The sequence below is a fragment of the Rhopilema esculentum genome, chromosome 3 (genome assembly GCF_057945365.1).
Source record: "Rhopilema esculentum isolate cy_ngs chromosome 3, ASM5794536v1, whole genome shotgun sequence".
Classification (NCBI taxonomy): domain Eukaryota; kingdom Metazoa; phylum Cnidaria; class Scyphozoa; order Rhizostomeae; family Rhizostomatidae; genus Rhopilema; species Rhopilema esculentum.
The window spans coordinates 3891961-3919866 of NC_142817.1; the positions used below are offsets into that span (position 1 = coordinate 3891961).

General features: G+C 36.2%; 1 protein-coding gene across 8 annotated transcripts in view; it reads left to right on the forward strand.

The window, feature by feature from the left end:
- Positions 1-23984, forward strand: part of LOC135692645 (uncharacterized) — a 65104-nt gene extending 41120 nt beyond the window's left edge. For 5 of the 8 annotated variants that reach the window (XM_065210845.2, XM_065210854.2, XM_065210853.2 and 2 more), the window contains 11 exons: positions 3547-3581; positions 8851-8932; positions 9485-9572; positions 10648-10710; positions 11264-11885; positions 12913-12975; positions 13580-13758; positions 17138-17259; positions 19146-19373; positions 19562-19720; positions 20767-23984. In XM_065210845.2, coding sequence (XP_065066917.1) covers positions 3547-3581; positions 8851-8932; positions 9485-9572; positions 10648-10710; positions 11264-11885; positions 12913-12975; positions 13580-13758; positions 17138-17259; positions 19146-19373; positions 19562-19720; positions 20767-20815 — 1690 coding nt within the window. In that variant the 3' untranslated portion in view covers positions 20816-23984. The remainder of the gene's footprint in view (positions 1-3546; positions 3582-8850; positions 8933-9484; positions 9573-10647; positions 10711-11263; positions 11886-12912; positions 12976-13579; positions 13759-17137; positions 17260-19145; positions 19374-19561; positions 19721-20766) is intronic. The other 3 variants (XM_065210846.2, XM_065210848.2, XM_065210847.2) reach the window with 3 other exon arrangements.
- The last annotated feature ends 3922 nt before the right edge of the window (positions 23985-27906 follow it).

Here is a 27906-nt window from a genome sequence, read left to right on the forward strand (position 1 = left end):
TTCGCTAATGTTTTGCTAGTGTCAAATACGAGCATTGGGAAAGTTATTTCTGATTTTGCTGGTTTCACATATGGAAATGCAACGAAAGCTTTGTCAGCCATAACCCACATGTTTACAGAAACGAGCAGCAACTCACAATGAATTTAACTTATTCAAACGCGGCTGTTTGTTAGCCAAGCCCACTGTAATTGTTTTTGAAAAAGTGTTATTTTTCTTTGACTGTAGGCGTATGTTTTAAGTAAACTAACAATGCTCTACAAATGCTGCTTTGTTGTTATGGATTGTGTATTTCTTCTCCCCACTGTCAATATTGGAGACCATGGGTTGAATGACCACATCTATTTCGAATAAAAACTGACAAAATTTATAAATATTCAGGTAGGTCACAGATGCTCCATTTTTCACAACCTGATTGTTACAAACGCGAAATTATAGGTCTAGTAAAAGTATTTAAACAAAGTAGAAAATTCTGTATTACTCATCGATCAAGGGAACAAAATATAACGTTGGTAATTCTCTTTTAAACTGAATAAAAGGATAGAACTACAGTCTTTTGAGAACTAAACTTCGATACTCGAAGTTTTTAGAAGTTATAAGTTACCTTGAAAAAGTAGCAACAAGCCGCAGATAAGATTGTACTTGAGTATGATAGCTGTATTCTCCTGACGTCATGTGGTAGCTGAATTCTCCTGACGTCATTACACGGTGAAAATCTCCTGCATATCTATGTGAACCTCACGTTTTATCTGGGTGAAGTTTAGAATGACGAAGGAAGAGCGATATCCATAATAACTTTGATGACCTAAAATTCAGGAGTACTAATTCTTCGTCAGAAGTGCTTTGTTATTTAAAAGTAATTTTTACTACTAAAAAGCTGTGAAGTATGGGTCATAAAATGTTTACACCCATTTGTGAGAATGTCGAGAATATGTCTTGACGTGGCTAGAAATGATCTTGCGAATGCTAAACCGGTCACTTAACTGTATAAGACCACACTGATATTGATGGCAACATGACTTTCTTTGCTCTCCTTGGTTCTATGATAGGAAGTCACTGAGGTGAATTCTTATGTGTACGTTTATTCATCTTATCTATTGACTCTTTGCATCTGCAGGCCGTTTGTTCTTGCGCAAGGTTTTCTGAGCTCGAATATATGTTAGATGATATCTTCTTTGATTTTGCCATCTTTTTGGGGGTTTGCAAGTGTTTCTTCTCGCATGTTGATCTGATAAGTCAAAGCTGGTTTATGACTTGAAGTCAACATAGATCTCGTCTATTTACCTTTAGTCTTTCAAACGGTGGATTTTTAGGCCCTTTCTTTTCACGGGTAAACACCTTCGGCTTAGAAACCTGATTCGAAGTGGAAATGAAGAAAGCTAACCCTGCGACCCAACACACAAGATGATATCATGTTAGTTATACGTTGTGCAATCATGACATTTTTGGGGTTGTTGCGCCTGCAAGGCTCCTTTTAGTGAATGACATGCAATCAGTGTCGATGGAGAGGACCACAACTTGTGGGAGTTCAAGGCTCCTCTTGGTAAACGACATGCAATGATTTTTTGATTGAAGGCTCCTACAAGTGAATGACCATTATTGCAGAAACGAGCAATTGCCAGTTTTTCAAGGACTGTGACACGCGCTATCCATATATTCACGATGAGCGTATTGCAATTGGGCTTCCAGAATTAGCATGATATACCTTCCTTGACGGATCACGGAATTGTTATAGTGGCCTAATGGCTCTCTGGTTCACAGAACATGCTAAATCGAAGTCTCACTAATTTTTACTGTTGCTCTCACAACTTCTACATTTGAACCATTGTCAGCTTTCACAGAAGTTAGAATAATCACCAACAGTTGAGCCAGTGTCCTTTCATCATTGCACGTTTAGTGTTCCAAAGCTCATGGTCTTGTAGAGCTACTCATTTAATCGACAAATTCTTCTTGTGATGCAGTTTAGCTTAATGAGGTTGTGGTGAAGAAGTTAAAGAGTCTCTCTTATATTTAGTTTCCACCTGCATATGATTAAAGACTTCAACGAAGTAAAAATTATACGGAAAGAGCCAAAAGGCCGCCAAAATCTTTTTAGTCAAATTCGCCAAAATAATGACAATTTTTTCACGTTTTATTTATGGTAAGGTACTTCACATCATCAAATTTTTATTTCCACAAGACTCTTTTGATCGTAAAAAATTGACTTCTCATCTCAACACCATTTCTTTTTCAATCAAAGTGACAATAACAGAGCATAAAGCCAACATCAATTAATGCATCTATAACATGTGATCCCAAAATGGAGTTAATAATCTTGATTTTCTTTCAGCCTACCCTTATGTTAGTATTTGTTCAAGACAAGACATTATTTTCCATTGTTTGGAAAACGGCTGTATTCTATGCAGTTTAGTCTCGCAAATCGCAGCATATGTTGTATGTATGTAAGAAAAACTTTGAAATTGAAGCAAAACATAATCTAAGCCTCACAATACGACAATAGCTAATGACGTAAGAGTGATATACAGCCAATAGAATTTAAGCAATTTTCACGTGATGGGCGAGATAATGGAATAATGTCTTAATTTCAGCGTTTTATTTAGCTAATTTCACCATACCTGCTTAGTGTTTCGTTAAATTCTTCCTGCGCAAAATTTTGTGTTTTGATAGTTTGTTGCAAGAAGAATGTCACTTTACCTGTGCAGTCATCGCATCTTTTAGAATTGAATTTACTGAATCACAAAATTGCTTTAAATCATGGAATCATGCGTCAACAATGTTATGGATAAACACTGAAATCACTACATCACGCCCTGCTTCTTTGAAGTTTGAATAATAAAGACACCAATTTTTAATTCGTAAACATATAACTGAATATGTGCCATATTTTTTTCTAAAAAAGATTTAGAAACCTTGGAATGCCTAAGATTAAAATAAAGGATAACATTTGAGAATGCAAAAGGTATAGCATAGTGTTATCAGCATGTGACATGAAGTACAATTATTTGTAAGAAGGCGATGCAAAGTTGTATAATTAGATTACAGACATCTTTAGCTGTGTTGAAGAAATAATTGTCATTTACAATGCCTGCCAAAAGTCTTGGAACACTGACATCAATTTCCAAGGTCAAAATCAATCATCCTCCTCTCCCCTACAGAACAATGTTGGTTTACTATCAAACGGGTTAGGATTTTAGGAAGCACTTTCTTCTGCGCTTCTTTTATGATATTTCTCTAAATTATCGAAATTGTTTTAGGGGGAAGGGGGCGGAAGTAGCAATTTTTTTCATGAAAAGAATGAAAGATATCAAATGCAGCGTAAATTGCTGGGTGTTCCAAGTACTTTTGACAGGCATTGTAAGCATGTCTTTATATCCTGTAACTCAAATGATATACCATTTCCATGTCGAAGGCTTGCTATAATATCTACCTTTTTTGGTTATTCATACCCATGATAAAGTACACCAATACACTGTAAAACTAAACCGAATTTTTGCATATCATTAAGCTACAAGAAAGATAAATAGCGGTAATGATTATGTTCCTTTTTAGGCATGATATGAAAAACGGAGCTGAAGAGTCCCAAGGTATGTTAACGTTTTGTTGGTATCATGGGTGTCGTTCTGTTTATGCTCGTAAGACACGACTTTATTGACGAATCATTCGCTGGAAACTTTGGTTTTCTGGAGCATAAACAAAAAATTTCTTTTCTACTTTGTCTAAATATTCCACTGAGACCTTGTTTGCGCACATGGAGAAAGCATGCAACAATGTTCCCTTGTGTGCTACAATTGATGCAGTTACAAATACCAGACAAGCAAATTGGATTGCATCTAATTCAAACGGAGTTAAGTATGTGGATACAATTGGAGTTTTCCTTACTCATGTTTTGAATACAAACAGATATTCCCGTCGGTAAACTAGGCAGAAAGATACGGCAACCTTTTCCGCATTATTAAACGAAATCTCATGCTTCCTTTATAAACAAGTCTTTACAAAAAAAACCAAATGGCAATTTCTATTTATCAACTTGTTATGCTATCATTGGGCTCCTAGTCAGCAGTGTCCCACTTGGATCCTACTTTTACTCTCATAAATGCATATTTTTAAAAGAAGCTAGATAGGTTTAAGATAAAAATTCACTTTCTTAACTTTTTCGTTGATTCTAGTACTGAAAGTTTCTTAAAAAATAACAATAGTTCTTTCTTAACAAATATAGCAAACAAAAACATAAGGTGACATAACATCAAACAGAATACTTAATCAGTCACAAGGATATTCTCTCATTCAGTTGTGCCAGAGATAGGTCGTTTCCTGATCTTCTAAAAGTATCGTTTCCATCTCAACTTTAAATTAATCGTTTTCAAGTTGTCTCTTACGCGTGTGGATAATCAATACGGGAATTTTTTTTTCTTGTTGTACGGTTAGGGTTTCTTATGAAATGATGCGTGTTTGCATAAGTTTCTCTTACAGTGAAACATTTTTCAATCGAAAGATTTAAAGGTTATACCACGATATCTGTCCCACTGACCCTCGTGTCAGCGGTAGTGCGACTTCATCATGTGATCGAAATCGCTTAACGCGGCGTAGACCCATAACTTATTTGATTACTGAAGTTTCTTGGTCAACTGTTGCTTTTTATGCTTATTCTAATCAGGCATGTTCGGTGCGTTTGACCTTACAGATATGACCACGATTCACGTTGCGCTTTTGGGAAAATTTTATCTCTTTCGAGTCGTTTCGTCTTCAAATAGCCAACATCTGATTGATCGATATGTAGAGAGCGCTGATATGAAATCGAGTAATGATAACGCTTCATGGATGCTGCAAACAAGCCGACCCCAGGAACCCACGCATTAATAACCTGCAAAGCAACATGCGTATTTTAGCCTAGTTTTCTAGGTAGAATTTGAGATAAACCTACTCTTGTGTCCACCTGGTATATTGAAAACTAGCTTGATCTTTTGTTTAAAAAATTTATGAAAGTTCACGTCCGCGCTTGTAAGTTATGCAGTACAGTTACGGCCGGTTAAGTTGTACCCCGGATAATCCATACTTTAACTTGTTCTGGCTGATTTTCAATTCCAATATCTTTTCATTAGTTAACCCCGAATAAGTTGAATTGGCTAATTCAGAGCATTAATATACGCCACTTGAATGTCCGCATTAATGGGATTCATCTGTTAACCAAAATTTCTTTCCGGAACGCGATGAAGCTATCTTGGGTTGTAGGAATGTTTTGGATAAATTACAATGCTTCAAATTAAAGTTATTTGTGAAAGCATATTTGTGTTGCAGGAATGTTTTGGATAAATTACAGCGCTTCAAATTAAAGTTACTTATGACAGCAGTGTGCTAAAAAACATACGCCCTTATTTTTCTTGACCCAAGGCTATCCCATAGGCTCACGATCACTTCCCATGTTTTTGAGTGCGCTCTGACCTCCGCTAGTTTTAGGAAAAAACAGGCAAGCTCGCATTTAGTCACAACAACCACTCTTAACTGCGCAAAGGATTGTTTCATTGGGCGCATACTGCGGCTTGTTAGCAGTCGAGTTTATATTTTGTTGACAGAAGTTTCGAAAAGAGGCCTTTGATTACAGACGCCTCTGACAATGTTTGTGATGCAACTGCAGCCTAAATAATCGTTTGGAACTGCGACATTAATTTATTTAAGTTCAAGACTTATTGGAATAAAGAACTGATAATTGTTTGCTTTGTTGTGCCCTAATTTCCCATGCAATAAGGTTTTTGTTTCTCTGGCTGACGTTAAATAAACTTGGAAGGAATAAGTCAATGTGTTTTCATCGCGCGTGTACTGTTATACAGTATAAAAGATTTATTCATTCCAAACCGTCTGTTTTTTAATGTATGGACTGCATCAACCGTTGACTGTAATAAAACACCAAAGAAGAATGCGCATGTAATTTCTGAAAGCAAGGAATCTATAATTAAATGCAACAAAATAATACAAACTAGCTCGAGAATCTTTGATTGTGAGCAATTGGTTTTGACGCCAAGGGAACCATCTTTGTTTAATCAGAAAAATTTTGTATTGCGGATGTTAAAGTACATATTTGTCTTTTGTTCTACTCGTTTGCACAAGTTTAATTTTAATCCTTCCCTCGCCACATCGCGCTTTCTTTAGACTGAATTTAATAGCCACGTGTTGCCTGTTTTTGTTTTGTTAATAATTTTCCAGATTATTCTCTCGTGTTTGGTAGCGTCATCAAGATTTTGATACTAACAAGTCTCGGCCAGTCAATATTTGCGCCATCTTTAATATCTGTTTTCATTTGTAAGGAAGAGCCCTGCCCATTTTCAAGCCTTGCTTGATTAATTCTATTCTTGATTATTTATGTTTCATACTTAAATGAGTTCAAGACGAAAAGGATTTTCAGAATGAAGATACAGTTCGTTGCAGTTCTAATGCATTTTAGAATCTTAAAGAGCTACGTTATCTGTGTTCAAAGTTCTCTAGAACCTATCAATTTATAATTCATAGGACAACAATGTGAATTTATTACAGGAATAATATGTCGGATACAAAAAATAGACGGCGAGAGTTCCTTAATAATGCAAAATTTGCGGATGTTTTTTTGTACTTTTGTAAATAAGGTTTCCAAACAGTTGCTTACTAAGTTCAAAATAGAGGAAAATGAAAAGTGCTTTCTAGCACTCTCCATGCGCTCAACGATTTCAAATAAAAGTGGTCTCTGCAAATGGAATTGTGAAGGGGCGATGTAAGAACTGTAGCTTTGTGCCAAGTTTTCAAAAAGAGTTGTGCATCATTTCATGCGCTCGGTTTTGATCAAACGAATGGAAGAAGAGTCAGTTGTCAAAGTATGTGGCGATACTTCAGATGGGTGCCTAGCTTGAGGCAAAATTTGATTGATTCAGAGTTATATAATGTCATTACTGCCATGAAGATAGTTCGAAAGTCAGTGCCACCAACTTTCTTTACTTTTATGGGTTTCCAGTTCCTTTTTCCTTGTTTCGTGTTGACGTATGAGTCATAACTCGATCCCAGACCTTAGCATGTTTAGTGTAGCTAAACGGCGCCGTGATTTAAGATGGCAAAAAAGCTAAGGATTACCTGGGTAAATTATGCTTGTTATAACCTAGAGAGAAAATATCAGTTCCGTTAAGTTTCATCGCGCGTTCCGTTTTCTGCCAAAAACAAATGCACTTCAAAAGATTATATATGCCGAACAATGAGAAATTGTACATGCTCTAAAAAAGTAAAGCACACCAAAGCTTGATTTAGCACATAAGTGAATAGAGACGAATTTGTGCTATATGGATAAGCACGAATAGTCGCAGATATGTTGCAATTGTCTCATAATGTCTTGTCTCGCAAATGACCAGTTATTGAAATTAAGATCCAAAATGCCTGGAAAAATATTTTATTTTGTCCCATGTTCTCCTCTAAGAATGTTTTCTTGCGGTTAACCAAATTAAATTTCTTGGTTATAAAATAACCAAAACTGATGATGTTCGCGTTAACTTTTAGTTAACTCCTTCTTGTTATAGCCAGACAGTTTGCAATGAAAAGCAATTTTCACTCATTGAAGTTTTCATTACAATTTGTTTATCCAGACATAAAGTCTCCAGAACTCTTTGAAAGAAAGATCTTGCTTTGCTTGTAAATGTTTTTTGTAAGAGAGGCGAGTCTATTGTGTGAGACAGATGTTCTTGTTTGTAAGCTCTATGTTCGTGCATGGACGCGGTTTTCTGGCCATCTGTTAATCCAGTGATTAACACTGATTCATATCTCTCTTGAAAATGAGCTTGATTAATCTCATTACGGCAGCCTTCATACATCGCTGCTAATAAGGATCTATTTGTGAGTGACCCGTACAAATCAAAGCGGCCATGAGCGGATTCTGTTGGTTTTCCTTCCAAACTAATTGTAGTCTCAAACAAGGTCTTGTTTATCTTTATTTTGAAAAGGGTTTATCGCTGCCTTTGCCTTGATTTTCAGCAGCAACTCGTTCTAATACTGCCAGGAAAACGCATCAAAGAAATCAATATTTTTTTCTCTTGCTTTTGGTTGGCTGTAGATCAAAAGTAGCCAATTGTATTTGATTATACGCACAGTGACGTAGCGTGACCTTTCTCGCTTGGGGGAGGGGGGGGGGGGTTGTGATAGATGCTACCGACAGAAATTTTTTTTCTTCATTTTGCATAAAATTATCTTGCTAAAAATGTAGTTCTACCGACGAGTTCTTTGAAAGTTGGGGGTATGACGCCCATTCCACGCCCTTCGCACGCTACGCCCCTGTATGCGCATTTTTATGAGAGACTAAACTCTTGATTATTTTTATTGTTGATTAAAAGTTTCCGATAGGTTATTAAATGCCAAGTGCCAAAGAGCTACTTTTTAGAAACACAAAACGTACCATTACATTTTCACAGAGTTTCTTTTTCTACTACATATGTAAAGGTTACAAGAAATAGGGGCCTTATCGTCGAAAAAACAATCCCATCCCATCTTTAAAGAATGAGTTTCCTATGGTTGAACTTGATTAGTCATCTGATAAAAGTTAGATTTTTTTGGTCAATTTTAAGGCTTGGCTTCTCATGGACGGATTCTTTCAAAACTAAATAGGTGTAGCTATGTTGAGTTTAGAATTTATGCGAACATACCTGGTTTCGCTTACAAGACTCTACAGCGAACCTCAGCAATATCGGAAACATGAACAGTTGAACTGAAGACTAATGCATCCTTCCTGGTTTTTTATCCTTCCTGGTTTTGATCTCTGTCAGTCCTTGCTGCTGACTAGTAATGCTTTTATTTCCTAAACTGTTATTATGATGTTTGCTTTACATAATCCTAGTTATTTGTCAATTCTAGTCATAAGCAGACTGTTTAAAGATGGGAAATGCCAATGGCCAAGTTGTGACAAGAGATTCCAAGACAAGAGAGAATTCATTCTGTAAGTTTCCGTTGTTTTACCCCCCCCCCCCCCCCACCCTTTGTTCCCTTATATGTGGCAAGTCCTTTCCACTGTTGCTCAAGACATATAGCTCTAAAGATCATATATAGCCATAGAAACCTCAATCGTCTTTATTTTCTCTGTACAAAACATACAGTATTATGACATACATTCAATGCATTTTGTAGAAGATTTAAGGAAGAATCTGGTATTTTTTCTGATGTTTTCTATCTTATTTTTCATGTGTTCAAGAAAAGATTATAAACTAAAAGATTTAAAAACATGGGAATTTTTCGTAATTTTAAGGGGTATAAAGAAAGCATTCTATCAAGATCGCGAGAGGCAACAGGGGACGTTGTTTGACGACTTTAAGGGAACATGTGAACACGGACCTTATCTTTTTACTTATATTTCTGTCCAGCATAATTATATTTGAACCTTTTGTTTTTGTATCGATTATCTAAGACATGGTTTATGATAATGAAATTATTATTGAAATAAACGTTATCACACATGAGATTACCATTCAAGAAAAAATGTCATATCTCCTAGGCATTTGAATGGTACCCATGTGCTTGACGAAAATGGTGCTTCCCAAGCACGAGTTCAAGGTTACGTTGTAAAAGATCTGGAGGAGAGGGTGTGTATTATGTTTTTGTCTGCATCCTGATAACTGCTGTCTTTGCCTCTACCTCAATTTCACCCTCTTCAATTTTTTAAATGCGTTGACACGCATTAGGTTTTTTGTTTATTTGGTTTTTTGAGTCCACATGTCAACCAGTAGTCTGCTAACCACACGCCAAAAATGCCTGATTCTTTTGTAGCGCAATACCAAAACACTGTCATTCGCCAAAAGATTTTTTTCCCAATAACAAAGCTGAGAGACAATCATAGCACAGCTGCTGGTTTATTCAATTTTTATCTTTACAAATGTTATTTTTCTTTTGTAGCCATGCTATCATGCAAGGTTTAAGTTAACATGGAAACGTTGAGTTATTTTCCAGCGCAATATTACTTTTATGAAACTGTTTGATGACCATCGTGTAAAATAACCTTTATTTTTCCAGCATGAGTTGTACCAAAGTTATTGTTCAATGTATGAGTAACTGGACTATACCTTTTCACGTTTTTTACTCATAAATTCTCGGGAGAAATTTATTGTTGCACATTTACTTATATTCGCCATAAGAGGATATAGGATTGATGCTGTTGTATGTACTTTGTTTCCATGTTAAACGCACTTTGTTTTTATGGAGCTTTGGTTTTACTTTTGATGAAAATTTGCACTTGGTACCTTTCTGGTTTTCTGATTATTCCTTATTAACATCTTTTATGTTTCTGATTGTCCCATTATAACATCTTTTACTTTGCTATGCAAAGTTTAATTCAAAAATCCAAGTATTTCTCAAAAGAGCGTACACTTGCAGAGATAGGAGGATCTCATCTTATCGACATGGATACTAATTCAGAATTCCTCATTTACCAATACCTAGGTCTATAATCTGAAATTGAAAGTAATGATTTTACCCACTTCCCTAAACATATGTTTGCATGAACCCCAGGTTCTCAGGTCCCCAAAGCCTCGTTTATCCCTAGAACCAAGAAAATTGCTTTTTACGTCATGCCTTTTCAAGTCGCAAATGAATTTTTGGTCGTAAAAGACTCTCTTTAATATTAAAGCTGCTTTTTCTAAAATGCGAAATTTTCTATCTTAGCTGGCTGTCGAGCGGGGAAAATTATCTGCTATCTTGGCTCATTTACAGTTTGCTCACGACAAGGTAATTTTCTTATAAAACTCCATGTAAAAAAGCACGAAAGACATTACTTATTGCCTTGCTTACAGAGAACCTAACTTTTCTATTTTATTTGATTAGCCCTGAAACTCACAGAACATAACTGAATCATTTTTTGAATTTATTTTTCGTTATTAACCTTCCCCTCTTAGTTTATCATATTGCGGATTCAAACTAGTAAGGGTAAAAATCGTTTTGCTTTGTGCAGGGAATCATGCTATTTCGTTATGTAAGAGTGGATAAGTTCTACAGATGTATTCGATATAAAAACGAGTACCTACTTTATGGTGTTTTGGAATTTTTCCTTTGGTGGGGATAGCATTTTAAATAAAAGGGTTCTTGGTTGCTTTTTTGCTGTAACTGTGTATGCAGAATGTGCGCTAATTCAATCATCAATTTTTTTATTGAATACTGGGTCATACAACAAACGCATTGCTAAACCTGATTGTGTATGGAAATGAGATCTTGGTATATGTAGAATGTCTTGGTTTAAACTTCTTTTTATCGAATGTTGATTGATGGAAACGTTTGTTGCCAGGATGATATCAGGGCAGCCTCGGTTCCACGGATTATCTCACCACCGACCTCAAGCTCAAATCCGCTGATGATGGTCTTACCTCATAATCAACCGTCTCACCATGGATCCGTGAGGTCGTTTCATTCAGACAGACGAGAGGATGTTGAGCGCCATTCGTCTAGCCACCACTCAAGAACCGCTCTAACATCACCTCATGGTCACCGAAGCGAACATGTATCCCCATCCTCATCAACAGGTGCTCCCCCACACCTACATGCGTCTCCGCATGGCATAATACAACAGCATACTCCTCATGTACACCATCACTCGGTGCACCACCCACAGCCTCATTATCATATGCCGCCTCACTATCACGTTCGGCCTCCATTTCAAATGAGGAGCTATATTTCTGGTCATGGAAACACGTCTGCGATGAAAGAAGAGCGTATTGATGGAGCTGCAGGGAGTGAAGATAAAGTTATTTCAATGAAAGACGACCAGCGGAATGTAGAACGCAAATTTCAGCCACTTGATGCCGGTATTCATAATCAAGCACCGAATGATGTTTCAGTCAATCGATCATCGCCGTATCATCCAGTAAGAAGACGGGGTGAAGCGGCAGCTATGATTGACATAGGTGAAGGTAATTAATTGTAATGCTAGGAGCCACTTCAACCTTTAATTTGTTATTGTAAAGAGTTTTTCTGCATGAGTTGTCGATTTTCTATTACCTCGGAGCCCTGCGTCCACAGGCTTCTTCGAAGGACGGACTAGAAGTGATGTTTTAAAACCTGAGAATTAAACAGAAGAAACGCGTGCGCAATACGCCGTCATGGATGCTCCATATCAAATTTTAAAAGGAAAGCCATGTTGATACTATTTTGTTACAAACGTCTCGATCTCTTTTCGGTTTTTGGTCTAAATTAGGAACAGACTGCTAGTATGTCTGCGGTCTTTCAAGTTTCCAATTTTTTGCATAATAAACTTACAGTAAATAAAACAGCTTTGCAGCCTAAATTGTGAAAACAGTAGTAGGCATCAATTAACTACAGGAAAGATGCTGCCTAAATTGTCGCGGACAAAGTAACTCTACCTGTGATTCTTGTTTTTAATTTTGGTATGATTTATTTTGGCTTGATCACAGTATAAATTCTAGTTTTTTGCAAACGCCTTTTTTTATGCATAAGTTCAACGTCAATAAAATTTAATTAAAGTTGATTTTATGTCTCAGAAAAAGATTTTCTGAAGAAGTGAGCTGTTCCCAAGAAGGTTTTGGATAAGGTTTTTGTCGCAAACTTTTTAGTGACAGGATGATCAATTTTTTGCCACGGTGATCACAGATAGACAGATTTGAGATTTCCAAGGATTTCTAGATGTCAACCTCCTTTTTGCTTTTCAATATTCTGATTATTCAAATGGCCTTTCAGACCTCTTATAAAACTTTATTCAACTGCCCTACAGGATCAAGGTTCAATTGTGCATCAATTTTTGGTCCCAATAATTGGTCACAACATTTAATTAAGAACTGCAAGCTGAAGCAGACCATCAGCCTTTTTGTATGCGGTTCAGCTAAACGCTCTTTGTTCAGCCTTCCTTTGATAATGTTCAGCGCGGCATTTTGAATCACTGAGTCGTTGAAAAAGGTAAATAAAATCTTGAATTCTTTTAAGGGCGTGAAGCAGCCAAGCCTAAAAGAAGGGGAGAAAGCACAACAGTTGTTGACATAGGCGAAGGTAATTGTAGAATCGGCTAGTATTTTTTAGATACACGGCTAGAATTTTTATTTACCTTAGTAGCCTAAATATTGTAAACTATTTTTGTTGCAATACTAATGAAACTAACATAGATATGGGGGTGCATTCTAAATTCAGAAGCTAGTGGATTTATTTGAGAATGCTGGTTTAAGCATTCGTTTGTTATTTTCAGTCTATTTCTACTGCTACGTTACACTATGTAATGTTCATGATTTCCTTACATTTTGTTTTAACATCTCCCTACTCACCCCCTATTACCCTCTTGGTGTCACCCTGTCTATTTCAGGGAGCAGCGTCGCTTTCCTAGCAAAACTTTTAGCGAAAATTGTATTGCAGAGGTCGTGCGTCGGAAGTTTTTGTAGGACTGGAAAGACACGTGAGTTGCAGAGCAGGCAAGGAAGAATAGTTTGCTAAGGTCGCTTGACCAAGGCACACCCCTCTCATACGATAACCGTTTCATCTCCAATCGTCCTTACAGCAACTCGACTACAGGTTTTTGCTACCACTTTGAGTTTCCGATTGCCTTCGCAGTTGGGAAATGTCCCTAAAATTGTGATCACTGTACTTATTTTGCATATTTCAGAGCTGAAAACTAAAGGACACATTTTTCAAGACCCTGATGTTAGACCACCTTACACGTATGCATCCTTAATACGACAAGGAATTCTTGACTCTGCTAATGGTGAACTGACTCTAAACGATATTTACAATTGGTTCATGAAGCATTTTGCCTACTTCAGAAAGAACACCAGCACGTGGAAGGTTAGTGTTATGTGATACTTAATTTCCTGCATTTCTGCTATCATGTTTTGCTCCATGCTCGATAAATCAAAACATTTTCGTGGTAGAGAAAGCCATTTTAAATCAAAAATTACAAAAACTTTTTTTGGACTAAATTTTACATTTGAATAAAAAGGGGTATTATGTAAAGAAGTTTTCTTTTTAGAATTAGAGAGCAGCCATTTAGTATGACAGGGACCGGTGTTGAAGTAATTTATTTTTAACGTTCAAAAGTTTTATCCAACCCCCTCCCCCCCCCCCCCCCCTACCGGTGGAGATGCACCTTGTCCCAGCAAAAAACTGGAATACAGTACATCCTCGTTTATCCGAACAGCTTGGAATGTAATGTGAGAAGAGCCGCTCGGATAAGCTAATAGACTTCGTGACTTCTAAGATTCCTTTTAGGGCTCGAATTTAACTGGATATGAGGTTAAACCAGTGTTCTGTCAAATGAAAACATCACACGTGAAACGAGGTTCGAATAACCAAGGTTCGGATAAACGAGGTTCGAATAACCAAGGTATCAAATCTACTATAAAGCATGAATTACTGTGAGAATAGTCTTGAATAAAAGATGTCAAAGCTATTCTCGCAGTATTTCAACTATGATAATAATTTTGAATCCAGCACAAGATCATCTGTGATTGTTTCCATCTCGTCAATTAAGATTCCTTCGTCAAAAGACGTATTTGAATCATCTGTATGAAAATGGAACCTCTTCAGAGCTCACAGGTGGATTTGAAACTATCATCATAAGCCACCATTATGGTCATAATCTTCATAATCTTCATAATTTTCATAATTATGTAGCTCCATATCTAAAATATTTTTTGAGATTTCATTATTCTTCTCTCTCTGTGCTTCTATTCGCAGAAGAAGAATATTTTGTTATACTTTGACAGCACTTATTTTAGTCAATTATCACAATAAATAAAGTCTTGATAATAACAACGTTAGATCGGTTTTCAAAATCAGTATCAGAGTCTTTTTTAATTTGTTATTGGTTGGTCAAGACAGGCAAAGTCTTCTCTTTGATAATTTGGCTCTGAAACCAACTTTAGTGTCAATGGATCTCAACTGAACTTTGTAACACTTTTTGGATATATTTTATCCTGCAGTGTATTATTATGCAAATATATTGTTCGGCAATTGATTTGAAAACTAAAAATATATAATTGTGGTTATGATTTCGTTCTGTTGGAAATCGAGGAACTTACTCCCCTTAGTGGAAAACAAATTTAGATATCTTCGGAACTTGGGTACTGTGTTGATGTCTCTTTTTAGCAAGTGGCCTGCTAAAAATCGAACAGCATTTCTCCAAACTAAAGCAATCACGTGTTGCTAGATTGTAGATGAGTACTTGTTCATGAATATTTGATAAATGTTCAACCTTATGCTTGCAAAGTTTAAGTTAAGGAGTTATATAGTGCTTTATGCCCTTTAGGCAGAGCTCTGCACGCTTGTACTTTCAAGGTTGCAATACTAGTGTACCGTGTTTTAGTCAGCTTTACGTGAAATAGTTTTATTTATTTATTTCCTCTGCTTCGAAACACCGGCTTTTTCAAATATTTTTTCTAGTCGGACAGATGTTGCCTTTTTAAAACGGAGCTTTGAAAACTTTTGCTTGAAAAAGTGAGTTTTTGGAGAGAAAATCGCGGTCTGCTAGCATGCTTTGTGGCAATAATCATCATTGTCTGACAAGCCAGAAAACAGGATTTAGGAAGACCTTTTTCTCATTTAGGAGTCATAGGATTGATTAAGAGCTGGGTGACGCCCTCAGTTTATAAAAATCACTGCCTTGGTGTATTTTCGAATGGAGATTAGGGACTCCTGCTAAGCTTCGCTGGTGATTTAGGAGGTTTTTGCTTTATCGTACGAACACTGAGTTCGCATAATTGACAAAGTTTAACGTTTTCGTATGAAAATTGTGTCTTTGTGGTTTTATTCTATCACTCGGTTGTTTGTTAGTAACACATGGCCTTTCTGAAAAGCTTGCTTGACCGTTGCTGTATGTTCAACTGATCTGTGATTTTCACAATGCATTTCTGTTTAAGATCAAGTTACATTTGTTTACTCAAGCAAGGTGTTGCAGCTGATTTTGTCTGCAGGGATATATTCAAATGTTTATCTAAACTATAAGCAACTTAACCTTAAACTAAATAACGAATTTTAACAGCTTTTCTTGCCACTCGTCCGGAGATCCATTTTGCTGAGGTAATGAAAATATGCCTAGCGTTCAAAACCAACTTGTGCATAAAGATGCAATATTTTGCGTTTTGTATTCAAACTTGATTTTTGGACTATGATGATTAAGTTGATTAAGCTGTACCACAGAAAAGTGGCCAGGAAAAAGACACTTCAGATCAAATTTTCCTTCATCCCAGCCGAAAACTACTTGTTAGGCAAATATGTTCTCAGTCCTGTATTTTTTCTGCTTTTTACCATGAATTTTCGGCTAAAACTCTATTGCCCAGAATATTATTGCACATGCTATCAACCGAAATTTATACGTGTTTGGATTTTCACGTGGGGCATATCACGCCACGAAAATGTAGCCCACTTTTGGCAAAATTTCTTTGTTTTCGAGACAAATCCCGGAAAAATCCTTAAGAATTTTAGTGTTCGAAGAAATCTTGTACGCAGTTTGGAACTAGTGATCCACCCTATTTTCGGATTTTTGGTTTTAAAAATTTTGCACATTGAAGAGCAAGGTATATTTGCTATTAAGTTAACCTCCATTGCTTAAGCAACTTAACATGCAAAATATATACAATTTTCAAACGTAAACGGATCTTCCCTACTGTTTAACTTTCATTCTAAGTTTTTTTTCTTTAGACATGTAATTTCAAACTTTTTTCAGCTTTTGCGATTAAAATGATTTTGAATTAAACACAGCAAACCCTGTTTGCCTGGCCATTTTAGAATTCTATTTTGAGTAAATACTTGATGGCAAAAAGGTTATAGGAGAAGACAACTTGGCTCGTTTTGAAAAGAATAGGCAAATATTGTACTGACGTTGTTCACCGATTTGTACAACAACTGTCAGAATCAGATAGGTTTATTGTTTTTACTTTGCTTAAATTCATTGGAACTGCAAGCTTAGACGTATTGCTATTGTGGGCGTTCTTGGTGAGACGGCAAACAGTTTAACAAATCGCGAGTCAAAACAAACTGCAATCAATCAAATGAGTCCGTATTTTTAACACACACAACGAGATTAAAGAGAATCAGCCCTGCTGTACTATTATTAGTGAAAAATAACTGAAAATAGTTTCGGTGCGTTTCTGCATAGTTTATCGCGTTTATTGTTTATTGTTTGAAAAAATTATTTTGGAATAAATTCTCGTGTTTATCTTTGCAGAATGCTGTGCGACATAACCTTTCACTGCATAAATGCTTTGTCAGAAAAGAAAATTTCAAAGGTGCAGTATGGACTGTTGATGATGAAGAATTTTTTAGGAGACGAATGACAAAGCCAGGATTGTAAGAAGTTTATATGATTATTTCATTGTGTACATATATACTTGATTAGAAAGAACACCTGTTTCTTAATTCTATGTAAATAATTCTGTTTAAAATGATTGGAAATAAAATCTTCTAACCAGAATAGTGAAGGCTACCTAAAATGTTGAACGCTCGTCATTTTAGAATAAGTTTCTATACAATGTTTTTGTTGTTGCTGTCTTCTCATCGATTTTCCTCAATATTCTAACCTTTTTCCGTACACAGTTATAATTAATGACCATCAAATATAAGTCAATGTTTGAAGCCGGCTTTGCCCAAAGCTAGTGTGCAGGATGCACTAATATAGAATAATTTAAGAACACACTTCAGTAAATCGAGAATCTCGGACTCGCCTTCGCGCGTCCCCAAAGTTTCTCTGTACACTTATCCGTGCCTAAATTTGTCCAATCAAACGTGAATTGCTGCTTTTTCTCAACCTTTTCCTTCTACCCTTAGAGAAATTAACTCCAGTGTTAAAGTATTGATTCTAAGAAAGTATTATTTTATCTCTGATTTTGATAATAGCAGTGTATTTTTCCTGTGTAAACTGGCCCAAATATTCTTATACCAGTACAAAAAATTTTAAGCAAGAAATGAATGCAAACGAAGCAGAACTGTAAAATACATCAGATGTTTTTTAACGCACTTGGAAAGCATTGCATGACTCGGGCTGATTTCAATACATTAATATACCCATAATATCTCAAACGTTTGGCAAAAATATCTCCTACATCATTGGTTTATTGCTAAGGATTATGAGATCACTTTGGTGATTAATCAAATTAATCGGTTATGTTGTGTTGTTATTGGGCTTAATTGATTGATCAAGGAGTGGAATGATCAATTGATTTATCAACGTCGCTTGGTTTTTTTCTACTTTCACTGTAATTACAAACAATCAGTGGTGGCGCTAGGTTTCCTCCGACAAAGGGGCTAGCACTTCCGACGGAGGGGCTAATTTTTTTAGAGAACGATAGGGCTAGGGGGCGACAAGGAATTGTAAGGGTACTGGAGACCGAAGGCGAGCGTTGCGAGCCGAAAATTCGGGGGGTCCGGGGGTACTCCCCCGGGAAAATTTTGGTGGCTACACCCATTAGATTGGCTAAAAATGCTATCAAAATGGTGTAATCGTGTTTTTTACTACGTTTTCGTTTCTTTGGAAAAGTACCGCCTTTTGATTGAAAAAATGTTTTTATTTTTCTCTGCTGCGAGTCCGTTTCAACTATTGCCGTCGTAGGAGCAGTCCTTCCCATTGCAGCCAAATCTTTGTGCTTGGACTTCGTGTGGCGGGCAGCGTAATCATTGTTAAATACGTCATTACATATACTACATCTAACACTGAAACGGGTAACATTTGTTGCCATATCGCTATCGCACAAAAATATTCCGATGTTGTAGGTTGGTTATAGCAAGCAAGATTTGGACGAACTGCACTATCCATAACATAAGATCAAATTTAACAGCATGCGGAAAACACCTGGTACTGAACATCTAAACAACCAATTCAAACTTCTTATAACAGATTATTATTTACCATGAAATTGATGTGTCGATGAGTTGTTTTGGGATGAGCTTCCTGAATTCTGATAACAGTCCTTTTAGAAATTTCTATTTCCGCCAAAACTTAAAAAATTCGCTCCGACAAAAAAAATTCAAGCATAATTTATCTTCCGACGGAGGGGCTAGCCTCCTCCGACGGGGGGGCTGTAGCCCCCCCTGCCCCCCCTCTGGCGCCACCACTGCAAACAATTTATTAAAACCATTGTTGTTGCGGCAAGATATGTAGCTTTATCAAGCAATTGCCGTGGGGTCTGGTCACCAATGCAATTGTCATGTTTTCTACTTTCTAAACCCAATCTTTTTAGACCAAAACGGGAATATTACATGGCTGAAGGATACGAGGGAGAGGAATGGAACGCAGACCCACCACCCAGCATGGTCATGGATAATGGGATGCGAAAACGAGGCATGGATGAGATTTCCAATGATTCATGGGAACACGGCAGTCCTTCATGTAAAAAGTCGGCCGATACCCCAAATGAAACTGGGGATGATACTGTAGCACCACTAGTCAAATTCTGCGAAAATATCAAGTATGTCTCTATGCTTTTTTTAAAAAGTCAGAATTCTTTAGAATTGTTAGATTAAAGGTAGATTATTTGATTTTTTCCAGTGTTTTTACATCTCCTAAACTTTTTCTCATATGATATTTGATTTTCTCCCTCTGATAAATTTTAAAATCTTATGACCATTTTGAGGAGATATTCAATTATCATTTTAGTGGACTTCCATCTCAGATTGTCCCTATTAAAGAGGAACCAACTGATGAAGACCCCAATTCAGAACAAAGAGCATATAAGCATGAAAGTTCAAACGGACAGTTTAGTTTTACTAGTGAATCGCTGGTAGAAGATAGGAATTATTCACCCAGAATACACAGGTACTGGATGCTTCCTACTTTTTAGTCATGGATAAGATGGAGAAACACTGTTTTATCTTTCAACAATAGAAAGATGAACTGTCTAGGAAAATTTCACACCATTAGGCCATTGAAGTGGCTGTTATCTCAAATTTTGTGGTGTCGAGATTTGAGACCTCTATGCTAGAAGTGTTTTGTTGGGAAGACAAATCAAAATTTTTTTAAGGGTCCGTTGACTTTCAAATTTTGCATCATATTCACACGCGCAATTATAATTGATGGCGTTGTATTAGCGAACTGCTTGCAGAAAAGGAAGTAACACAGCACAATCTAATGTTAGAACGGTAGAAACATTCATGGCACTTATGAGAAATGAGCCACATTGAACTCGAGTCAAATGATGTCACGAGAAGTGTTAAAATAAAACTCTAGTTTGTATTATGCAATTATAGTATAAAATATTTTTCTAAAACATTGAAATGCCATGGAGTGTAAATTTTGTCCACAAACCCATTACGTTAATGCGCATTTGCATATGAGGCTTTTTCTTGCTGGTTTAGAGATTGATAAAGTAATAGCTCTAAAGAACGGTCTCCCTAACAATGTTCAGCTAAAAAAAGATTGGTTCAGGTGTCTTATCTAAGCCATTAGGATTCTAAATTGGACATATTTTGTGATTGTAAATCAAAACGCGAGCTACATGTATTGACAAGTTGGATCGAACTTGTTCTTCCCTATTTCACCAAATTCACTGTGTACCGCCAGAGCCTGAAAAACATGGTGGCCATACGGTACATGTCCCCCAAGACATTGAAGTCCCCGAGACTTCCTAAGGTCATTGAAGTTAAAAGAAATCAATGTTTCACTCCCAACCCCAGCCGCATTGTATATGTTTTCTGAGAATAGATTCAAATATTTGAGGAACTTTACCCGAGGAAGGAACTTCACTTTTCTTGACTGCGTATACCACACCTATTTAATTCTCATTTATTGGTATTTTCTTGATATTTGACATATAACTCTCTATTTCACATTTGTTGCTAATCAGCTTCACAATTCTGTTTCAGTCCATTGAGGAAGAGCTCTGAGGCAAATGTCATTTCATCTGAAAGTTGAGGCAGAGGGATGCAAATTAAGGTGAACAGCATCACCAGTTAAGGTGAACAGCTTCGCGGGTTAAGGTGAACTGTTTCTGTTGTGTTTAATTATTTCTCGCATGAAATGCGTTGGTGCTTCGGTTTATGTTTTAAAACATTGCTAGGTTATCTTGAAAAGAGCAAATACTTGTAGCAAAAAAGGTTAGGCCGGATTTTTGTACAGAACTATCTTGAATTAGAAGATGAAATTTATACGTGCATCAGCGATGAGTATTTTAGTAGCAGTTTGTAGCTTCGTAGTTTGTAGCAAGCCTTTCTTAGGGTTGTTATAGGACCCGCGGTCACAACCCTTTTTCACGTAATGTACTTATAAAATTGGTTGTTATAAGAGCTATTTAAAATGGCACAAAAGTATATGATTTTATTGCATTTTGTTCTGCTCGTTGGGTCACTGAAATTGTTGGCCGTAATGGGACCTATATAAGCGATTCTTGACTTTAGTTTCTTGCAGTCTTTGCCGTCGATGAAAATATGCTTACGTCATACTTTTCCACGCTATTAAATGGTATAGCAACCTTTTACAGATTTTGTTTATTATCGAAGATAATAATAGCTTAGCCTTTAATTTCTCTGATCAAAACTATTTGAACCCAAAATGCTGAACATAAAGGTTAATACGCCTTTTAATATTTCCTTTTGTTTTCTACTAAAACCACTTCACGCTTTGAACCAACGGTGTTTATCGTAGACATGTAGGCCTTTCTTCTGCAGCCCTCGTCCGCGAGAATTCTTGGAGAAGGACCCAGTCGTTTTAAATAGGCGTCAACACCATGAAATGCAGTTCAAAATTGCAACCATGAGTCTAATTCCTAGCTTCGGAGTTTGACTACTTTAATTAATCGCAGACGGTTCGCAAAAGCATTTTGTTTTAGATATTTTTGAGAAACCTTTCTTTTTAAAATATTGCATTCGCTTTCAAAGATAAGTGAAGCATCCCGAGTATCTTATCCTTCAAGGTTCTGAATATTTTGATAGTATGATAGTTGTGTATTCCTTTATAATTATGATTATGTTGATTGTCAGTATTTTACTAGAAACAAATTATAAAGTATTATTGATTGAAATCGTTTGTTTATGGCAACAACTTGACTTTAATTGCACATAATTGTAATCTACCGTTATTGATTATTGAGTCAAGCTTCGATTCGGCCTATGTTGCCATTTGTAAGGTCTAGTCCGTATGTAATTCACTGTTGATTAGATTAAAAACATTGTAAATGTTCGGGTGATTGACAGCTGCATGGCGTAGTTTAAGCCTTCTCAGCGACGATACCCTCCGCACTGTTCCCCGCTGCAGTGGCAATGCTACCCATTTCACCTTTTGTGAAATTTATTGTGAAATCAGACAACTGAAGACTGAGTTTAGCGTTTTCTTTTGAAATTTTTATTGAATTCATTAATGTTTAAGGACTAAATTGATTTAAATGATTTACAAGGTTAATATTGTGGAAAACTGGACAAAGTTAAAGTAAATCCGTAGCCACCAACGGTTATATTAGATTTTCTTGCGGCATATCTTTGAGTTTCTAAGAAGGGGGTTGAGAATCTCAATGCCAACGGACCATGGAAACATTCGGCATTTGCCACAGCACTTGTCTCTTAAAAATTCGATTATATTATTTTTGTGGAGCTGGCACAGAAAATATTAATTCTAGTCTACTGACTTGTATAAGTTTTATTATTTGTTCTAAAGTGATCATTAAAATATGTATCCCAAACGTTTTCTCTAAGATCTGACGTCATCGCCACGAGGCCTAATCTACGTTCATGCAGCGTTCTAACAGTAGTTGTAGAGTGTAACAAAATATTTTAAATCTAAGAATGGCTTAGCACCATAAAAATGTTCCAAAATCTTTGTTACTAAGGTGTATGTATTGAGAAGACAAAACTTATTAAAATAAGGGTTTTCTTCCATTCGTGTGTTTTTTTGATGTAGCATTTAAGATTAATCTTCAGTCATTTGTTTGATTTCTAGAAGAGCCTTAACCCTCAGCATGAATAAAAAAGAAAAATATAACGACCTTTCTCACAGATAAATTCTGCCCTTAGAATGTCCTAAAACAATGCAAAATTTTGCAACAGCGTTAACGTACTGGTTTATCTTTTCAGTGTTATATTTCTTTCAACATAATCACAAAGGATGTTATTGTCCAAAAGATAGCATCTGCAATCTCCAAGGTTGCAAACGATAAGGACCTCCCATAAGAAAACCTACCAACCTCGAATCAGATAGGAAAATCCCATGTGTTAATGATAATATAAAACTGTTTTTATCTTTTAATGCTGAGGCCAAGGATGAAGTAGATTTAAGATTCGTCATCTCTCGGAATGCCCTAGGTATTTCGGTGTTATTGTATGTTCTAAGTAACGTAATTACGTATTGTCATTCAGTACTTTTTTCGTACAACCTTAGACAACATAGCCTTGAAACGCCCCTCTGCAGTGGCGGCGCCAGTGTTATTATGCACACCCTTTTGCTGTGGCGGTGCCAGCTATTACAAAGTGGGAGGGTAATGGGCGTGGCCAATGAGACCATGCTTCTTTTGCCTCGTTTCAGTACTTTGTATCAGGATAACATTCCTTAGGTCTACCCCTGCCCAATGCTTTTCAATCTGTTTTTAGAAGAAATATATAGACCATGTTTTCAGAATAGTGAGGGGTAATTACCCCCCATGCCACCCCTTGGCGCCGCCACTGCCTTTTTGAAACAACGCGAAGAAAGTGAAGAAAGATCGAAGATATGTATGGGGACTGGAAATGTCCAACGTCTCAGCAAGAAAACTGTTCATACTGAAATCGTTTACTACTCTTGCTCATAAGGTCAACTGTATCAAGCGTCTTTCCTAATGGACTGCCCTCTTTTATTTATATGACGTCATTGTTAAGAACATACGTATGTACTTTATGTAACTTCTCTGCAGAGCAGATTGCCTGTTAACCTTATGTTGACTGAGTTTAGCGCCACCCTTTTTCCAAAACTTCTCGATTACATTACCTTACCCTTCTAGCTCAAAGCTTTGTTCTCTTATCTATTTAGTTTTTTACTGGGTGTGTTTAAGATATGGGCATGGCCTAGAGTTTTTAAGTACAATTATCAATGTAATGATATCAACAAAGAATGAAACGAAGTTTGCCTTTCTATGCCTTCTTTCTATGTGAACCTAAAGCAAGGAAACAGTCAGTCAGCGAGTGTTTCACAGACTTCTGGCTGCCATGACTAGATTGGATTGGTTAGATGTTGCATCATGCTCAAGAATATCTCCATATTACATGTAGGCACAATACTATCTATCCCCTGAGAGTTAAAAACACTGGAAGATTTAAAGATAAAGTATTGTAGTATTGTTGTTGATAAGGCTTTTACCCTATCCTGGGAACTAGACAGTCGCCTTTGTTCGACTGTCTACGGAATAAAGCCATGATACGAGATCCTCGCAATGTTATTCGAAATGTTGTTTATAAACCAAATATAGTTATAAAATATTGATGTAGCTCCTCCAAAACAAAATCTAGTTGTAACGCCCTAACTTTGGAACTCCTGAGTTGAGTTGCTACAGTTTCAGCAGAGTGCTAAATGGTATTAGTCTTGGTAATGGCGGTGGAGATGGTGTTCTGTTATTGGCCTACTATGGCAGCATCAAGAAAGCATCGAAGGTAAAGATGCACACGTTATGGATACGGTGAGCAAACTAGTTTAGTGTCTTCCCGTCATTATTTACATTATATGTGATGGTATTCGACTTTTTATAATTTAAACATCGCAGTCAATGTAAACAGCATGCGAGGGAAGTTGGTGCTGCAGCTACTTCAACTCCACGTTATAGTCGTAGGCCCAGCTAGAATTCCCGCCAAATTTCAAATATGATGTAAAATGGGAAATACTTATTAGAAATCTGGCACTTATAACAAGGAACGTAGCTATTTTAAAAAAGTTTCATAGATCATTAAAATTCTAACTCTCTTATAGTCGTTATTTTCCTCTCAAAACGACCAATATTCGGAGACCAAACAGTTTAGTTTAAACTCAGTTCGAGTTTTTTTACATAAACATAATCATACAGAAGTAACTCATCTTTTCTCCGAAAACAATTGACGAATTTTCTAGGTCTATAGCCTTTGCTTTTACAATAAAAATGTGTTTTGAATGCGATTCTAAGCTTTTCAAGTTGTTTTGAGCAAAAACCATTCTTTAAAAAAAGTTTTTTCGTTTTTTCATGCTCTATGGCCGAACGTTTTTGTAGCTTCTCCGTAAATTTTCTTTCAGATATGACTTAAAAGTTCAACATAATGTCTTTAAAGGATTATAGGAAGGAATTTATTTAGATTTTTAAGTTGTTTTGAGCAAAAATCTTGAGCAAAAATGTCTTAAAAAATCTAGGCCTATACATATCTAGGACTAACTTGAAGCTCCAAATTTACAGACTTTCGCAGACGTCAAAAGTGAAAAAATCAATTCATGAAAATAAACATGAGCTTAAAAGTCAACAAATCTAACTAAAATTAGGTTGTAAAAGTAATTCAAATCTTCTTAGGTATTTTTGATTATAAAAATTTCCTCAAAATTATTTACATTTTTGTTGAATTTTTTTCACGTTTTATAGTCTTGCTTTTTTGTATTTTTGTCGTTACTTTTCTTTCAGATATGACTTGGAAATTCAACATATTATCTTCAAAAGATGACAGAAAGGTATTTGATTAACATATTAAATTGTTTAGAGCAAAAGAAATTTTTTTAAAAAATCTATACATATCACGAAGATTTTAGAGCTCTAAGGTCACAAACTTCGTCAAAAATAATTGAGTTATTTTTTTGAATACATGAACTAGAAATCCAGCAAAACTACTGGGAAATTGTTTTGCGAATGTAAATTAGGCCGAACTCTTTTTAGAGTGTTCTGAACAAGCAAAAATATTCTAAAAAATTCACAGTTTTAAAAGTTTTTTTGATTGATTATCAAAAATCGAATTACTAATTGTGGCTATTTTGTTTTCAAAACGACTTAAATCCGGAGACTAAACAGATTCAACTCAGTTCTATATAGTTCTTTCACATCATTCATACGAAACTCAACTTGTTTTCGCAAAAAATCGACGAATTTTCCAAGCCTATTGCCCTTTGTTTTTATCTAAAATTGACCCCTATCAAAAGGTGCTAAATATTTGGAAAAAATTCCCTTTTTCCGAAGCTAAATTGAATTCTTATTTTTTTCATTAAACATGAACTTGCTTTCGAAAAGTTAGATTTCTAAACAATTCGAATATTTTTAATCTATTTTTCTGGCAAAAACGACTTTGATTCAGATACTTAACTCAATCCTTATCCTTCTTAATCGTGCAGAGGAAAATTAACTTATTTTTGAAATACTTTTTTTGAAAACCTTTGACGATTTTGTAAGTCAAAATAGCTTACTTTCATCGAAATTGGATCTCTATGTAGTTATAAAGATAAAAGTTAGCTCGTTTTTAGGGAAATTTGATTTTAAATAATTGCACAATCGATTCTTCGATTTTGATTTTTCGATCTAAAGTCGATTTTTTTCACAAAGCAACTAAACTCTAGATCTAGTTCTAGTTCTTTCTCATCCTGAAGAATAAAATTCACTTGTTAAAGAAGAATTTATTTTCCAAAAACGACGATTTTATAAGCCTACAGCCTTAATGCTTTTATCAAAAATTGACAACTCTAAAAAGTTGCTTTTCCCACCGAAAAGAGATGGCTTGGCCTCTTAAACCAATCCAGAATTCGGTCCTTTTGAATCATATAGAAGCTAATTAATTTGTTTTAAGGAGAATTGGTTTTCAAAGTAATTGCACGACTTTTAAAGCCCATGGCTTTATTCTTTTATCAAATGTCAACCCTTCTTAAAAGTCGCCATTTTCTATAGTGAACACAAAAATCACTTTTAGTGAACATTCGGAGAGTGAACTCAATTGTTGTCCTTATATATCACATCACACACAAGCAAATTAGCCTGTCTTTAAGAGACTTAATATTCAAAAAAGGTTCGATGATTTTCTTAACATATGGCTTAATTTTTTATCAAAAATCGACCGCGTTTAAGAGTCGCTATCTTTTCGAAACTCAAAAAAGTCGAAACCCCTTGCAAATCCTTGCAAATAAAGGTTGCTTTCAATCAAAACGTCTTGGGAATGGAGTCAGTTCAATCTTTGAGTATGCAAGCATTGCAGGTTGCCCATGCACAAGATCACTACACTTTGATCACTATCAGGTGACATTTTGCTATGGGCATCAAGCTTAAAGGAAATGGCAGAGCTTCTTGAAACGCTATTCAAAGCACTGCAGTCAGTATCGCATGGAACCTATGTGCCAAATTACAGCTTTTTATCATTTTTGTCCGGGTAAAATCGTAATTCCACCACACTAAAAGACACCTACAGAGCAACTGAGGGAACTGACCAGCAAAGAAACCACTTTTGCATGGAACAATGAACAGCAAGCAAGTTTTACAAAGCTAAGGGAAGGCCTGACAAATGCAAGCACGCGTGTACTTTATTACCAGCCCAAAACAGACATACGAGTCATTGTGGATGCTTCACCATTAGGACTAGGGGCAATCCTTACTCACAGTGGTGGATTTAAGGGGGGCAACTAGGGGCAGTTGCCCCTCCCTCAACGAGTTGAAGCAAGTCTGATGCCCCTTTTTGGAAATTGTGCGCCCCTTGTGGAGAATGAAAATCAGATGAAAAAGGTTCTTGGACCGATAGGTTAATTTGCTTCAAGGATTACCTCAAAGTTGTGTTGTTTATTCTTAAAGGTATCTGAAATTGTTGTATACAGCGTACTCTCGTAACCAATTTTTGAAAATTTTTCAGCGCCCCCACTACCAACTGCCCCCTGCCCCTGCAAATTTGCTCTGGATCCGCCCTTACTCATAAATAACAAGATGGACAATTCAAGCCAGTTGCTTATGCATCACAAGCATTAAGTCCAACCTAACAAATATATTCTCAGTCAGAAAGAGAAGGTGTAGCAGAATTTTGTTCAACACAGAAGTTTCATTTTTATTGGTATGGCAGAAAATTCACAAT